This window comes from Saccoglossus kowalevskii, chromosome 15 (assembly GCF_978046115.1).
Source record: "Saccoglossus kowalevskii chromosome 15, keSacKowa6.1, whole genome shotgun sequence".
Taxonomy (NCBI): Eukaryota; Metazoa; Hemichordata; class Enteropneusta; family Harrimaniidae; genus Saccoglossus; species Saccoglossus kowalevskii.
This window is the reverse complement of record NC_140655.1, coordinates 11,540,618-11,559,228: the sequence shown is the minus strand read 5'-3', so window position 1 is coordinate 11,559,228 and position 18,611 is coordinate 11,540,618. Positions and strand designations below refer to the sequence as shown.

At 33.9% G+C, this 18,611-nt stretch overlaps 1 protein-coding gene across 1 annotated transcript; it reads right to left on the bottom strand.

Moving 5' to 3' along the window:
* Nucleotides 1-5,582: 5,582 nt before the first annotated feature.
* LOC100370971 (E3 ubiquitin-protein ligase TRAIP-like) lies at nucleotides 5,583-17,815 on the bottom strand. The gene is made up of 11 exons (XM_006820005.3): nucleotides 17,680-17,815; nucleotides 13,543-13,650; nucleotides 12,390-12,528; nucleotides 10,558-10,725; nucleotides 9,954-10,048; nucleotides 9,417-9,530; nucleotides 9,211-9,298; nucleotides 8,710-8,888; nucleotides 7,624-7,825; nucleotides 7,065-7,217; nucleotides 5,583-5,775 (listed from the first exon to the last, which is right to left on the bottom strand). Exons 2-11 carry the CDS (start codon nucleotides 13,638-13,640, stop codon nucleotides 5,665-5,667), a joined length of 1,347 nt encoding a protein of 448 aa, XP_006820068.2. The 5' UTR covers nucleotides 13,641-13,650; nucleotides 17,680-17,815; the 3' UTR covers nucleotides 5,583-5,664.
* Nucleotides 17,816-18,611: the final 796 nt, after the last annotated feature.

The window sequence follows — 18,611 nt, the reverse complement described above, 5'->3', positions numbered from 1 at the left end:
CTACTGTGCTATTGTTTGCGAGACACGAGATACACTTCAAAATGTGTTACATTTTTGCAAAAGACAAATTAATTTATTGAAAAAATGCTTTAAAGTTAACAAAAATTACTTGACATTTCGATAAATTGATTAAAATTTAGAAAAGTAGGCTTGTATTAAAAAAGCAACCTTGAATACAGGGAAAGCTGTATGGGAATGTGCATAGAAAGTCGAAAAGTTTGTCTTGAATGTCTAAAACGATGATGTATTGAAAGTCAGAAAAGTTGTCAGGAAAGCCGAAAAAGTTGTTAAAGTGGGTATACTTGCCTGGAATCTAATCCTGGAGTGATTGTTTGTGAAGTCTGAACGGTTGAATGCAAAGTCAAAAGATGACTTGAAAGTCGAATAAGTTTACTAATTTGAAAATTGGTTGCAGGGGAAGTCAAAAAAGTAACCAAAAATATCTAGGATATTCAACAAAAATGCCTGGTTAACAGTTGTTTTGAATGTAAAGTTTTTTTGTAATGGCAAAAAAGTTGTATAAAAACTTGCAATAAATCGCATGGAAGAATGAAAAGTTGTATAGAAATTCTCAAACATTGACTTGAAAATCAAACACCTTGCATGGAAGGACAGAAGTAAGTTGTCTGTCAGAAGATTAGCCTGGAAAGTTATAAAAGTTGTATGGAAAGTCGGGGAAAAAATACAATATCGGGAAAGAAGCCTGGTTAGTACAACACATGCTGCTGGGAATGTAAAACAAGCAGCCTATCGGCTGAGATAGCTCCGCTGTTAGCAATGCACATTTCAAATAAAGAACTGAAGACATCATTAGAAAATGAACAATATGAATAGTATCAAAGCAATCGGACTTACAGTTTTTAACAAGAAGTCGAAAATATCACTTTTTACCAAAAAATTACAAAAATATTCACCAAAATAAATTAATTAGAGAATTGAAGATATCATCACAAAACGAACAAATCTGAGAGGTCCACATGTAGTACCTATATATGTAATACCAAAGCAATCGGACTTACAGTTTTCAACAAGAAATCGAAAATATCACTTTTTACCAAAAATGACAAAAATATTCACCAAAATTAGAGAACTGAAGATATCATCCAAAAATGAACAAATCTGAGAAAGGTCTACATGTAGTATCTATATATGTAATATCAAAGCAATTGAACTATTGGTTTTTAACAAGAAGTCGAAAATATCACTTTTTACCAAAAATTACAAAAATATTCACCAAAATTAGAGAATTGAAGATATCATCACAAAATAAACAAATCTGAGAGAGGTCCACATGTAGTACCTATATATGTAATATCAAAGCAATCGGACTTGCGGTTTTTAACAAGTCGAAAATATCACTTTTTACCAAAAATGACAAAAATATTCACCAAAATTAGAGAATTAAAGATATCATTACAAAATGAACAAATCTGAGAGAGGTCCACATGTAGTACCTATATATGTAATATCAAAGCATTTGCACTTGCGGTTTTTAACAAGAAGTCGAAAATATCACTTTTTACCAAAAATGACAAAAATATTCACCAAAATTAGAGAATTAAAGATATCATTACAAAATGAACAAATCTGAGAGAGGTCCACATGTAGTACCTATATATGTAATATCAAAGCATTTGCACTTGCGGTTTTTAACAAGAAGTCGAAAATATCACTTTTTACCAAAAATGACAAAAATATTCACCAAAATTAGAGAATTGAAGATATCAACATGAAATGAACAAACCTAAGAGAGGTCTACCCAAGGTACATATACACCAAGTATCAAAGCATTCAGGCTTGTAGTTTTCAAGAAGAAGTCGAAAAAGTAAAACATTGACACGGACGACGACGACGACGGACCATCACTCATATGATAAGCTCCGCTCGACAAAGTCGACAGCGGAGCTAAAAAGTGGGAAGTCAGGGAAACTATATGAAAGTTATGAAAAGGTGATGTAAAAGTCAGAAACATTGTATGCAGTGTTTTGGGGGATCCTAATTCAACTTTAATTTGAAGAATTTTGGGAGGTTGTCTTGAAAATTAACGAATTCGGAAATAAACAAGTTGTATGGAAATTTGGAAAAGTAGTGTTAAAAATCGAAAGTTGCCTTGAACATTGTGTTGAAATACTGAAGATAATATTTTTGTTATTTTCAACTTCTTAAAGACTACCAGATCAATTGCTTTTAAGTTGGTACCTTGGGTAAACCTCTTTCGGATTTATTCATTTTGTGATGATACTGGTTTATTTATCTGTCTATTGTTGGCAAATATTTTTGTCATTTTTGGTAAAAAAATTTTATTTTCATCTTCATTGCTTTGATACTTTATGTAGGTACATTGGGTGGACCTCAGTTAGATTTGTCTATTTGATGAAGAATCTAAAATTCTCTATTTTTGGTAAATATTTTTGACTTCTTGAAAACTACCAGCCCGATGCTTTAATATACCTGTATTATATGTACATGCAAGTGACGATATTGTTAATTTTTTATTGTTTACCAAATATTTTTGTCATTTTTTTTTAAGAATTATATTTTTGATTTCTTGAATGGAAAGTACCAGCCAGATTGCTTTGATTCAGTTCGATCAGAGCCGAAAGAAACAGTGCATTAAAATACTTATTTGAAAAAAACATGGCTGAAAACGATTTTGGTGTTGTGCTTGTGTTGTTTCTTTACATGGTGCGATGCTGGGAGAAAAAAAAGAAACAGTCATGAGTCTGTTATGATTTAGATATCTTGAATAAACAGGATACACGGCGGCTAAAATACGCTAAATGTGTTACAGCCTATCCGCTAAAGTTATTGTCATGTAAAATTACCATATTGTAATTGTTCAACTGTTGTGATATGTGTAACAGTTGTCAACCAAAACCTCGCAGGAACATGTTGCCGTACTGTGACCGCGTACCCCTTTTCAAGCCACAAATTATGTGAAATTACAAACGATGTCTCCGCCATAATTAAAATGAGAGGTTACTTGAAGAAACGATTGATTTCGGCTCTGATAGTTGGGACTGATATATACGTATATACGGTCAGGGCTCAACCCTATCGAAGATTCAACCTTGAGGGTTTATTGGGTTCATTTTTGCTGGCTCGAGCTGTTGGGCTCCGATAAAATGCTGTCGTGAAATGTAGCATATGATGTTCGTGTAACTGTATATGCCCTGTAAATTAGCTTCGGCTAAAAGGTGTTAACCAGAATAAATAAATTTTACAAATCAATTTACAATACAATTGCCTTGAGGGTGAAAAAAGTTAACTCAATATTTGTTCAAACCAATTTTGAAATTAATTTCATCATGAATTTGTGTGCATTTACTTGCAATGATGGAAATAAACATTGCTAAAAACAAATACGATTACCATAGAAAAAAAAGCAAAAAAAAGTTTAATGGAAATTTTGCTATCACATCCAAAACATTTCAGATTCTGAACTGTTTTCAAATTATTCATTTCTGTACCTTATTGGAAAAAAGAGTCTTCAATTCCGCTAAAACCCTCAAAAAAGATAAGGTTCAATTTTTTTCACAGCATGCAATTTTCCATCAAGTTGTGCCCCAGTAATGACGGAACACCATTTTGACATAGATTGCAAGGAGCAATGTTGTTCAAAGCAACAAGTTTGTTTGGTCAGGAAATCATAAGTCAACTTAGAATACAACAAATTTTTGAAATACAGTAAATTTCTTTTGACGAAATACAACAGATCAAAATATTGACGTTGTATTTTGCTGATATATTTGGCATGATGCCTCTGACCTTAGTAGCAATATGCATCATATTTTCTTATGCGACAGTTACGATAATCTAAGAAATGTCATGAATTGGTGAACCAGGATGAGTGATACAACACCAAATTTAAATGAAATCTGCTCAGGCATGCCGAAGAACACTTGCTTAAATGGTGTCTTTTTTTAAATGACAGAAAGTCAGTAAAATGTCAACAAAAGGAAAAGCAAATCAAAGAGCACATGTAAACCATTGAGACTTTTTATATAAACATTATCAAGGCACATCCAGTAACGGTTAAGAACGCATGAAAATAAAACCAACAACTCTACAAATTGGCCATTTAGAATCAAATCATAAAACAAAATTACTGCATACATGTAAGTGACCAAACATGTTCAATGAATCTGTCAAGGGCTGACAAACTTAAAATAAATTGAGAGGTATGTGTATTCAATTATGACTGATCTTTGTACCAACTTTGAATAAAATCAGTGAATTTGTACCTAAGAAACATTAAGAAAACAGTTGGCAATTTTGAATCAAATTGCAAAACAAAATTATGTGCATTAATAACATTGGAGGCATCAACAAACAAACAGGACATTTCAAAACAAATAAAACATAACCAGTCTCTCTTTTCATATACATATGTTTATTTTCGACTTGCTAACAAAAAAACAAACAAAATTAAATATCAAAATAAACAAAAATTTAATATTTAAAATAAAGTTTTTAGAAAGTTTCAAAATAAGTTTTCGGCTGAAGTATAAAATGTTATGTAAAATAAAATATGCTTTTATTTACATTAATGTTCTAAGTTGCTATGGCAACCAATATTACAAGTAAATTTCTTTACCCTTCCAAGTTGTGCTTGATACAATCAATAAAGAATTTTTCTACAACTACAGAAACCCAAATAAAAGTACTCCTTACAATTCTACTACTAAATTAGATTGTGCTAGTCTGAACCAGTCATTTGATTCACTGTAAATACTTTACATGTAATTATTCGCCGAGTTTTAATTTTACTATTTTCGCTAATAAGTAAAATCCGCTAAATTAAATACACAGGAACATGCAAATTAACAATACAACTACTTTGTTTTACTGGCAAATCTGTGAACTTTTTAAAAGTCAGTGAATATAGTGAAAATTAAATGTCAGTGAAAATAAATGGTTTTACAGTATCAATAATTAATGTCTCGTACAAACCTTGCTCATGAAATGACTCGCTTTCATGAATATACTACAAAACATATACTTTTCATTACTTCCTATATGAATCCCTCGATGCAATAACCCATACCGATAATGTCCGGCTATGTATTTTTACAAAGATACTCAATTTAAGTTTAGATGTAATGCATTATAGTAAATAGTAAAAAAAAAAGGCTTGTGTACGAAAATTTAACAAATTATAATAGATGACAGTAAAAGTAGAATGATGTCAGTTTTCATCTGATGTAAACATGAGAAGAATGGGTGAAGACGCAATGTTTAAAAGCTATTTTCTCAGGATCTGTGGCTGGTAGGTTTAATGCTGAACTACCCTCTGGAGAGTCAGACTCCAAGATGGACATCATCACTAGCAATTGAAAAAGAGGACAAAGAAAGTAGCATTGTCCAATTTTCACTTTTACATGTTCATTCAGGTCCAGCGCCGGTCCAGTGCAGTGCATAGAAAACGGATGTTCTCCAGTAACTGGCCATGTATAGAGAAATTCACCTTGATATTAAAGTACACCAGTATTTTGAAAATGAGAAAAGTCAACGAAACAGCAAAACAACCAAATGCAACATCCTAAATTGCCTGCATACACCTCTCTCTAAGACACAGTGACTTTTTAATCAAGCAGTTACTTGTATTAACCTTAAATCGTTGATCACGATAATATATGACATTATAAAAATCAAAACCAAGTATCACGAAACGAAACTATCAAGCGTTCTCATCGACGATCCTTTTGGTTTTGTAACCATCTTCTTTTTAGTTGTCCGCACTATTTTCCGCGATGACGGAGCCGAGAATTCAGTCTGGGAATTGTAGTCAAGGAAAGCGACAAAAAATCAAAACTTCATATTCTTACATTTAACAAGTATGTAGTGTTTCTGCAAAAAGATACATCAAGTACTTTTCATATTCTGATTTAGGGTTTCTATAATTTAGCTATCATGCAAAGCTATCTGTTGGTTCTAAAATAGGTATCACAAACGGTTGAATATTTAAGAAAAATTTAATTTTTCATATTTCAACAAAATTGTTACTGTCAGTCTGCTCAGGTGGTCTCACACACAAATAATTTACTTGTTTTCAAGATGATATCATTACTCAGTCATGATAATAACTGTAATGTATTTTTTTAAATTAACCCTTTAGTTAGCATACTAAGGTCAAACCCATATTTGCATACATGTAATTACTGAGATCAATCCCATTATTTGCATAGTTACTGAGGTCAAACGGACTGGTTTGCATAATTGGCAAAGTCAAACCCTTTAATTTCCATAGTTACAGAGGTCTAGGCCCTAATTTGCATAGTTAGCAAGGTCAAGTGCTAATTTGCATAGTTACCTAGGTCAAACCCCTAATTTGCATAATTAGATGTCAAGCCCCAATTTGCATAGTTACTGATGTCAAATGCCCAATTTGCATAATTACGGAGGTCAAGCCTCCAATTTGCATAGTTACTGAGGTCAAGCCCCCAATTTGCATAGTTACTGATGTCAAATTTGCATAATTACTGAGGTCAAGCCCCCAATTTGCATAGTTACTGAGGTCAAGCCCCCAATTTGCATAGTTACTGAGGTCAAATTTGCATAATTAATGAGGTCAAGCCCCCAATTTGCATAATTACTGAGGTCAAGCTCCCAATTTGCATAGTTACTGATGTCAAATGCCCAATTTGCATAGTTACTGAGGTCAAGCCTCCAATTTGAATAGTTACTGAGGTCAAGCCCCCAATTTGCATAGTTACTGAGGTCAAGCCTCCAATTTGCATAGTTACTGAGGTAAAGCCCCCAATTTGCATAGTTACTGAGGTCAAGCCTCCAATTTGCATAGTTACTGAGGTAAAGCCCCCAATTTGCATAGTTACTGAGGTAAAGCCCCCAATTTGCATAGTTACTGAGGTAAAGCCCCCAATTTGCATAGTTACTGAGGTAAAGCCCCCAATTTGCATAGTTACTGAGGTAAAGCCCCTAATTTTCATAGTTAGCAAGGTCACACACCAAATTTCCTTGGTTACTTAAGATCAAACTCAGGATTGAGATCAATTTTATTCAATAAATTGCCTGACTGCCCTCTGGTGTTAACAAAAGGATACAGTTTCAATAAAAGTATGATGTCCTCCAAATCCATTGTAGCCTCGCCTTATCTTACTCTCACTCTCCTTACTGTCTAATAGAGGGCGCTTTTTAAATAATGACGAATTACGATACATGTTACACATCAGTGCTTTATCTGCAGCCGCTTGTTTCTGTGAAGGACAGTAAGTATTATATTCATATATGAAACAATGTTGAGAACGCCACCTAACGATAAATCGATGAAGTGTCAAATGCAATAGAAGTAGCACAGTCGTGAAATCTTTGATATAGGTCCAATGAAATGTATATAAAGCATATATTATGCATTGTTTACATAACTGTGCAATAAGCGATGGTTCCCAAAACAAGTGAAGCTGTCTGAGTTGGGTAGCCATGTGAGCTATTTTACTGATACAGTATACATGTACAAATAAACCATTTTTGTTTAATGTTCGCTTCTAATAGAGTAAATATGGTAGATGTAATTTTACAAATTTTCTTTCTGTCATCTTCCACAAAAAACTTCAAAACTTCAAAACCTTTGCAGACATTACAAGAATTTAAAACTAATCTTACCTGTGCCATATTCTCCTTGGCGAGGGATGTAGTTTTGACATAATTCACACCAAACTCCTCACACTCAGATTTCATTTTAATGCTGGGACTTTCTTTCACTATTTCCGGTGTATCAGGGTTTCCTGGTATGAGATTGAATTCAATATCTCCAGAGTCGTGTGATCCTGACAGACGTGGTTTCTTCAAATGTTGAGGTGCTGGACTGAGAAATAATTAACATTTATACTCATCAGGTCAAATAAAAAAAATTCTAATGAAGTCTATATTGTGACATGTACTTTTCAATGATAAGTGTACTGAAAAGTCAACAGTACTTTCTAGAACCTAGGAACCCATTGTGGTTACCCTGTCAGTGTGTGTGTTGCTATTGAAGTCTGTACTATGAGATACATACATTTCCATAATAAGTCTACTGATGGCACCAGCCGTACCACTAGGAGAGTCAACAGCACTCTCTAGAACCTAGGAACCCATTGTGGTTACCCTGTCAGTGTGTGTGTTTCTATTGAAGTCTGTACTATGAGATACATACCTTTCCATAATAAGTCTACTGATGGCACCGGCCGTACCACTAGGAGAGGCAACAGCACTCTCTAGAACCTAGGAACCCATTGTGGTTACCCTGTCAGTGTGTGTGTTTCTATTGAAGTCTGTACTATGAGATACATACCTTTCCATAATAAGTCTACTGATAGCACCGGCCGTACCACTAGGAGAGTCAACAGCACTCTCTAGAACCTAGGAACCCATTGTGGTTACCTTGTCAGTGTGTGTGTTTCTATTGAAGTCTGTACTATGAGATACATACCTTTCCATAATAAGTCTACTGATGGCACCGGCCGTACCACTAGGAGAGTCAACAGCACTCTCTAGAACCTAGAGACCCATTGTGGTTACCCTGTCAGTGTGTGTGTTTCTATTGAAGTCTGTACTATGAGATACATACTTTTCCATAATAAGTCTACTGATAGCACCGGCCGTACCACTAGGAGAGACAACAGCACTCTCTAGAACCTAGGAACCCATTGTGGTTACCCTGTCAGTGTGTGTGTGTTTCTATTGAAGTCTGTACTATGAAATACATACCTTTCCATAATAAGTCTACTGATGGCACCGGCCGTACCACTAGGAGATTCAACAGCTCTTTCTAGAATACTGATCTTTTTCCTTAATCCTTTGTTTTCATTTTCTGAATGGGCAACATCTTCCTCCGCCAGAGCAAGTTGTCTTTGCAGACTACTCACTTCTTCAGTTTTTTCAATCAACTGAGAATGTTAAAAAATTCTTGAGTACATACATGTTTCATCTTAGCAAAGAAAGTGTTCTTTTCAGAATTTTGAATCAATGTGGTAGGAAAATTTGCATAGAATGCACACATTTGCATATAATTTGCAAGTCATTTACATATCATTAACATGATTAACAGTGTCACATTGGTTTATAGACGGAACAAATTGTGTCTCCAACAAGCAAAATTTCTTCTGCCAAATTGTTATTCAATCCAAGTTCAGAGCAAAACGATATACATGTAATAAAATGTATGAATTGTGATGTAACCAAGACAACCTTATAAACGTATCTACTTACTGCTTTATTTTTTACTTGTAAACATCTTTTAGTTTGCTCTAGCTCATCCCTCATAGTACGACGTAACTGCTTACTGTTATGAAATTCTCTAAATAAAATATACAATTCATTACTTCACGCTTCTAGTAAAAAATGCAATATAAACAGAACAGTTTATGATTATGCACAATTTTTATTGGTGGAAACATATCACATGACTGACTTACTTCTTCAAAGAGCAGCAATAAACTGCCAGATCCCTGACAGCGTGTGGTCCTGTGCCGTAATTGTGAAGCATATCGTCCACTTCCTGACACGTTTCATTCATAACCGCTTCAAATCTAAAACAATGATGTAAAACGATGATGCACAAAATGTATGCATTAATAAATTAGAAAATATTGTGCGAATTATTGAAAATTAAATTACGAGTCTCAGTACTAGTTGAATTATGGCCATAAGATGGGTATACACTGAGGGCGTAGCCGTAACTATAAGTTACCATGACTTAAATATTTTGGCACTGTTGTCACAAATAGAAGTAATCTGTACTTTGATCTTGCATACCCCTGGTACCATCCATAAATAGGTTACGACACATAATCACATCAATTCAAGAATGCCGTTTGATCAATATTCAATCCAGCCATGGCTAAATGGATATATTTTGTACATTCAAGAAGAAATATTCATTTTGGGCTGCCCCGAAGTACATTTGGTCTGATGAAGGATGTGACTAGTGCAATACATCACTATTATTATACCTTTCTAATCTCTGTAGCTTTATTCTCAATCCTTTTGCTTCTCTCCTTGCATGTTCAGCCTCATCTTGTTTATTGCAAAGTAACTGTAGTTGTTTCTGCAGAAGAAAGTCAATTTCGTTTGTATGTGACTGTTGTGATACGTGATTGGATTTGACATGATTACAAACAATTCAAAAGAACTTGTGAAAAAAATGTTCTGTGTTCGTTTCAGGCTGATTTTATTAGTGTCCTTGCTTTTTTTTTCTTTAAAACATGTACAGTTTGTTTTACAAATACCAGTACATGCATATTGCATTTTTGAATACTATGATTGATAACCTCGCAAAAATCTGTTTCAGACTATCAAAAGTGTCCAATGCATTTTTGAACTTTACTGGCAAGAAATATGTTTCATTAAAGTGAACATAAAATTCATGCAGAAAGGGATCTTCATCGCATGTAGCCTTGCAAAGATATCTTAAGTTTGTTTATCGTATCATATAAATCCTTTATGATTCAGAGTGTGCACACATGAAATACACCACTGCACAACTGCCAACAAAACCTTAAAAATGGTATATGTGGTATTTTTCTTCCAACTCAAATATTCATAATATACATGTACCTTCAAAGCACTATTAGTTATTTCTTCTTTATTTACTCTGTCTATCAAGTCACCAATCTGCGATGTTAATTTAGTAATTTCTTCACTCAGTGCATCTTTGGTCTTCTTGAAAGCAGACTTTTCTCTGTTTCTCTGGCTAAGCAAAGCCTTGGTTCTGTCTAATTCATTCTATGAACAAATAATAAATATTATAATTTAATGATTTGGATATCTACTGCGTGTTACCAGTAGTTTCACCGGGGTCTATAAAGACTGGAAATTGTAGCGAACAATCATTGAGGTTCCTGAGGCGGTGAGTCATAGTGAACATTTACTAGATTTCATGAGATAGGATTAGTTGTAGTGAATATTTAGTTTAACGATGTGTGTGCGAACGCTTAGCCCAGAGCTAAGCGCCCTCTGCGGCGACCTTTGGGTGTGAACATTATGCACGTAATCAAATATATCCAACTTTCTCATTCCCACAATGGCAACCAAGCTCAGTGTACACGCTTCCACACTGATCGGGTCGCTGTAGTAGAGCGTACAGCAGCACCAATCGTAGACAAAATAAATTTGGTTCGCTGTCTACGACATGCATTAATAAAACTCTGTATTCTGTTACGCCGTTGTATACTGTTTCTTTGCATCCAAATAAGTTGGGTCCGTCTTCTTTTGCGTTCCTGTGCACGTTGCTTCAAAATTAGAACGAAACATGTCAGCAGCAGAAATAGAACCTTGCGCGTGTCATCCATTTTTCGTTCGTAAATAGCAGCTTACACCTTAGCCCGTGCTAACGACTGGCCCTCCCTGTGCGTGGACGCAATTGGGTCTAGCCGAAATGCAAATATGCTAGATAAGCCTAAATCAGCTTAAATCTTAGCCCGTACTTTGTGTAACGTGAACACAACTATTAAAAGATGGGTGTAAAAAGTGTATTTCATTGTTTGGTTCATGCTTTTGTGAGAAAACTTGCATTAATTTCAGAGTGCATAGCAAATGTAAACAACACGGTTCGCACGTTTTCTATTTTGTTATTTACTCAGAATGAACCCCGATTCATACTAGTATTTCTTTGAGTAGTAAACCTGGTGATTGGTCATTGGACATCGTTTTATTTAATCGTGTCCATTAAGACTATCGTGAATGGGGTGTGAACAAGTAAACTATTCCTTGACGTGACCTGTTGGCAACCGTGATAGGTGTTTAAATACTTCCTCCACACTCAAGTTTATTTTTCTAAAACTGTGAATTACCAGTTTTTAGGGAAAACAAATTAACAATTTTTCTGTCAAAATCAGTGCTACAGATCACATTTTAATATCGAGGTAATTCACTTCCGCATTGCGTTAAAAAAATTACACCGTCAATAATCGGGAAATTTAATCACAATGGCACAGCATTTTCATTGGTTAATGAAAAACCTAACCTCTTAGATCAAAGGACGTTCTTTCAGTTCGAATCAGGCAAGAATTGCTTTGCATCTAAGTTTTTGTTTGATTTCCTCGAGACAGGCTTGGTGAACGAAAGACATAATTTGTCATGGGTGGTAATATTGTTACAAAGTTACCCCCCTGCCCTAAATCATCTTTTCTGAGGTGGTCCTCGAGTATAAGCCCACCCCTTACTTTTCCTGATTTTACATGTTCAGGCTCCTGGGCTAATGATCAAGGAAGTACAGAAATTCACTCACAATTAGATCATTGGAAATTTAGCTAAATTAAGATTTTGGTAATTTATGCATTGAGGAAAATTCGCTGAAATGGCATGTACATTGTGGCCATTTAAAAGTGTTTTACAATAATATGACCGAAATGAACGATTACAGACATTGAATGCAAACTGATTATTACCTTGAGTGATGAGGCATCTAACTCTGTGACAGCCTCCTCCTCGCTCTGATTGAAGTACAAGCGCTTGACGACATTCCGGGCAAAGCAATCAGCTCGACATTGCGGACAAGTCTTGGATTGGTTAAGCCATCTCTGTAAACTGAACATAAATATGGTTGATCTCCAGAACAATCACAGCTGATGTTTGTTGTAAAAAACCATCCTAAACAACTGTTTGCAGTATAGCTTTGCAGTTGAGTTGAAGTATTTAGTTTTTTTAGTGAAGACATGATTGAATTCATTTTGTGGAACCTGTCAACTAATAAGCTGCTTTTTGATTGGCTTGACTGTTAGATATTAAGGTTGTGTAGCCAATCAGGTACAATCTTTTAAGTCACTTGGTAAACACACGCTTAACTAGATGTTCTCTATTCATATGACATGTACTTTTTGGTCAAAATAAGTCATAATGTAATGATGCAGCATACAATAAATGCAATGGTTGGTTTATGCATAGACAGTCCTACTATATTGTCTATGGTTTATGTGCTGGAGATGGGCTTCTAATAGAGCAAATAAAGACTACAGTATCCCCAAAATGCAACAAAATCTGATTCAGAAGCAATTTTAGACCATACAGACAGTTTTAGATAATGGACTGGTTTTAGTGTTTGATCAAAAGGTTTGTCAATTTTTATCGACATTTCATGTAGGAAGAACCATACAAATAATTTTGTAGATGGCGCCAGAAGTTGACAATAGCACTCAAAGGGTAAAAAAAAAATTTTTTTGTTATTTGTATTTTTATTATATACATGTTTTTCTAGTTGGTTAACCTTTTCACCACCAGTTCCCTCTTTTCACATTCATGAAATAGTCCCTTTTATAGTCTGCTCTTTCCTTTATATGATTGGATCAAAAACAGTCACATTTTTTTTAGTAAAAAATTGAAAATTGGGGCTCATTTCCAGAAATATTGAAGAATATAAGAAAAAAAATGCATTAGGGTGAGAAAGTCTGGTGGTGAAAAGGTTGAATAAAATGGTATTGTTGGTAAATTTGTTTAGCTCAATGTTTTAACCAACTAGAGTTGTACATAATGTTTACAGCTCTCATCATACATGTACATGAGTGAAAATATTTTGTCAAAAGTTCCTAAGATGGTTACACTCACCAATGCTCATGGAAGACGTGTCCACAGTGTGTAGCGGATACATTACTTTCAACTTCAAATAAGTCAGAGCAGATGGTACAGCTGGCTTGTAACATCATTCATTCCCTCCTAGAATAAGAATTAAATTAATTTCTGTAAGATTTCATCCCAGTGCGTGATAACCACAATAAGAGTTATGTTTGTCTCAATTCAATTTGGAAATATTGTGTACAAAATCATGCAAACTACTGTAAAATGATTAATTTTCACTGGGTTTAAATTTCTCTGATTTACCATTTCAGGCATATTTGGTGGGTTTTAAATTTACAGTTTTATCATTTTAATAGATATTAATATACTAAATTTTACACATTCACTGGGTTTTAATCTAGCGCATTTTCCAGTCAGTGACATAAGTAAAATTAAAACCTGGTGAATAATTAATCGTTTTACAGTATAGAGTTTATTAATTAGTATACTGGAGAAGCAAGTTAGCTAACATGCTCACTAATTCACCAACCACTTTTGAATGTGTAAATTAAACAAAAATGATGATCAGAAATTGTTTATATACACCTGGACCACATCCACAATTTCTAAAAAAGTGCGGAAATCTGATGAGAGCCTGCTGAGTACGGTAGTACACATTTGATTAACCATTTATCTGAATGTGAATACACACAACATATAATGGTGAAAATGCATGTATGCATTAAACAAGCAGCCTATCGGCTGAGATAGCTCCGCTGTTAGCAATGCACATTTCAATTAAAGAACTGAAGACATCATTAGAAAATGAACAATATGAATAGTATCAAAGCAATCGGACTTACAGTTTTTAACAAGAAGTCACAAATATCACTTTTTACCAAAAATTACAAAAATATTCACCAAAATAAATTAATTAGAGAATTGAAGATATCATCACAAAATGAACAAATCTGAGAGAGGTCCACATGTAGTACCTATATATGTAATATCAAAGCAATCGGACTTGCGGTTTTTAACAAGAAGTCAAAAATATCACTTTTTACCAAAAATGACAAAAATATTCACCAAAATTAGAGAATTGAAGATATCATCACGAAATAAACAAATCTGAGAGAGGTCCACATGTAGTACCTATATATGTAGTATCAAAGCAATTGGACTTGCGGTTTTTAACAAGAAGTCGAAAATATCACTTTTCATTAAAAAATGACAAAAATATTCACCAAAATTAAAGAATTAAAGATATCATTACAAAATGAACAAATCTGAGAGAGGTCCACATGTAGTACCTATACATGTAATATCAAAGCATTTGCACTTGCGGTTTTTAACAAGAAGTCGAAAATATCAGTTTTTACCAAAAATGACAAAAATATTCACCAAAATTAGAGAATTAAAGATATCATTACAAAATGAACAAATCTGAGAGAGGTCCACATGTAGTACCTATATATGTAATATCAAAGCAATTGCACTTGCGGTTTTTAATAAGAAGTCGAAAATATCAGTTTTTACCAAAAATGACAAAAATATTCACCAAAATTAGAGAATTAAAGATATCATTACAAAATGAACAAATCTGAGAGAGGTCCACATGTAGTACCTATAGATGTAATATCAAAGCAATTGCACTTGCGGTTTTTAACAAGAAGTCGAAAATATCAGTTTTTACCAAAAATGACAAAAATATTCACCAAAATTAGAGAATTAAAGATATCATTACAAAATGAACAAATCTGAGAGAGGTCCACATGTAGTACCTATATATGTAATATCAAAGCAATTGCACTTGCGGTTTTTAACAAGAAGTCGAAAATATCAGTTTTTACCAAAAATGACAAAAATATTCACCAAAATTAGAGAATTAAAGATATCATTACAAAATGAACAAATCTGAGAGAGATCCACATGTAGTACCTATATATGTAATATCAAAGCAATTGCACTTGCGGTTTTTAACAAGAAGTCGAAAATATCAGTTTTTACCAAAAATGACAAAAATATTCACCAAAATTAGAGAATTGAAGATATCATCACGAAATGAACAAATCTGAGAGAGGTCCACATGTAGTACCTATATATGTAGTATCAAAGCAATTGCACTTGCGGTTTTTAACAAGAAGTCGAAAATATCACTTTTCATTAAAAAATGACAAAAATATTCACCAAAATTAAAGAATTAAAGATATCATTACAAAATGAACAAATCTGAGAGAGGTCCACATGTAGTACCTATATATGTAATATCAAAGCAATTGCACTTGCGGTTTTTAATAAGAAGTCGAAAATATCAGTTTTTACCAAAAATGACAAAAATATTCACCAAAATTAGAGAATTAAAGATATCATTACAAAATGAACAAATCTGAGAGAGGTCCACATGTAGTACCTATATATGTAATATCAAAGCAATTGCACTTGCGGTTTTTAACAAGAAGTCGAAAATATCAGTTTTTACCAAAAATGACAAAAATATTCACCAAAATTAGAGAATTAAAGATATCATTACAAAATGAACAAATCTGAGAGAGGTCCACATGTAGTACCTATATATGTAATATCAAAGCAATTGCACTTGCGGTTTTTAACAAGAAGTCGAAAATATCAGTTTTTACCAAAAATGACAAAAATATTCACCAAAATTAGAGAATTAAAGATATCATTACAAAATGAACAAATCTGAGAGAGATCCACATGTAGTACCTATATATGTAATATCAAAGCAATTGCACTTGCGGTTTTTAACAAGAAGTCGAAAATATCAGTTTTTACCAAAAATGACAAAAATATTCACCAAAATTAGAGAATTGAAGATATCATCACGAAATGAACAAATCTGAGAGAGGTCCACATGTAGTACCTATATATGTAGTATCAAAGCAATTGCACTTGCGGTTTTTAACAAGAAGTCGAAAATATCAGTTTTTACCAAAAATGACAAAAATATTTACCAAAATTAAAGAATTAAAGATATCATTACAAAATTAACAAATCTGAGAGAGGTCCACATGTAGTACCTATAGATGTAATATCAAAGCAATTGCACTTGCGGTTTTTAACAAGAAGTCGAAAATATCACTTTTTACCAAAAATGACAAAAATATTCACCAAAATTAGAGAATTGAAGATATGATCATGAAATGAACAAATCTGAGAGAGGTCTACCCAAGGTACATATACACCAAGTATCAAAGCATTTAGGCTTGTAGTTTTCAAGAAGAAGTCGAAAAAGTAAAACATTGACACGGACGACGACGACGGAGGACAATCACTCATATGATAAGCTCCGCTCGACAAAGTCGACAGCGGAGCTAAAAAAAAAGTTATGCAAAATCACTGTGATAAATGTCATTCTGCATTTTCAAGAAATAAAACTGTGATATTCCTTTAAATTTTTTCACAGTACTCATTTGAATCTTCAATGAAAGTTTTACCTGACATAACATTGATTTTTAATTAGTGTGAAACATGGAGGTATAAACAGAATGTGTGAATCAATGTATGAGCTTTCAAAAAATACTACTATATAGTTTCATTTAGTTTAAAACACTCTGTCCATGAAAATAATTACTGTGAATTTTACTTCCTGAAAAACCTTTACTACGTATATATTTTCTTTGAACCATATTTATTCTGAATAAACAAGTAAATAAACGAGGTACGATCATACACCGTCCTGTGTTGAGGGACGGTGGATCATATCATTGTGTATTATAATAAATCACCGTACATTTATCTTTTTATTTGCCTTTTTAGATTATGAATTATTATCAATTTTAAATATTAAATAATATTGTAAATAATTTTTAATTGTTTTTCGTTTTTGTGAATAATAAACTTACTATATACATGTACAGACCCTGGGGTACAGACAGTGTAGTAGGTACATGCTCAAACATGAACACAACAATACACAACTATGTTTTTTTTACTAGTATTTGTTTTTGAACTGACGCATAATTGAAGATCGCCTTGTCATTTTGACCAGAGAGGATCAGTTTTCAACAGAATATAGCGATGTTGTTGCAATCAATAACAATAAAGGTCCGATCGAGGATGCGACAAAAATGATTTAAATTTTTCATTGTTATGAAATGGACATGGTGTGAACTTCCTAAGATCAAAAGACGAAACACCCATTAATTGACTCACAGAAACATGACGTACCGTTGTTATTATCGAGTTCTTCTAAAATCACGGCGTAAATTGTAGTGTCCCTTACACGAATGTATAATTTACGTAGCGCATTGTGTCCTTTGTAAAGTTTGTTTCAAAATTGCCGAAAACAACTGATTCGGTCGAGCTGATCTTTTTTGAAGATGGCGCCGATATCATCAAAATCTCGCGGTGTTTCACGGACCTCCGATTTGTAGCAACAGAACATTGAGGGCGCTATAGCTGAAACAGTTTCGGGACTCGTACCACTAATTTAGTACTCCTTAGACGACAATATTATAGGGCGGGAGTCGTCGTGCCGCGACCTACTCGATATGGGACTCATAGCGACATATACAACGCGTGTAAAATACATTGTTTATTTACATGAAATTCGAACACGCGCTGCGCGACGACCACCGCGCTTTAATGTTAGCGTATGGGTGAATCCCCCCCCCCCAAAAAAGCAACAGGTTACAAAGATCAAAATATTATTTTAATTTGTTGAAACCACATGTATGTAATAGAATTCTGACCAGAAAAACAAGTGTTCGCCAGCTCATACTCAGTCTTACACAATGAATGGACTTTTCGTAAGGGGGGGGGGGGTACTACAAAAGAGGTTTTGATTCTCATCCGAGGGAAAATTGAAAAATGGTTTAGTGCTGCTATTTTATTTGTACGAGTTGCTACACAGTGAGTGGCTTATGCGGTGAGTGGATTTTGTTGCTGGTAGCTTTCACAGGGAGTAGGGCTTTGTCGCAGTAACTGGTCGTTTTGTTTTTGTTAAGAATTAAAATTGTATGCGTCTCTCAAACTAATATTAATATTTGTTAGTTGTCCGAGTGTGTCTTTAACAACTGGTGTTAATCTGGGAATACCATCCTTAGAAGCTGTTAATTTGCCCCTATGATTTGTGCAGTTGCTTTGCCAGGATTTCCTAA

Coding starts and splice junctions, on each gene's coding strand:
- LOC100370971 (XM_006820005.3), bottom strand. CDS start 13,640: ATGATGTTACAAGCCAGCTGTACCATCTGCTCTGACTTATTTGAAGTT. Junction 10,726..12,389: donor TAGATGCCTCATCACTCAAG/GTAATAATCAGT, acceptor ATTTGTTCATAG/AATGAATTAGACAGAACCAA. Junction 9,299..9,416: donor TATTGCTGCTCTTTGAAGAA/GTAAGTCAGTCA, acceptor TATTTTATTTAG/AGAATTTCATAACAGTAAGC.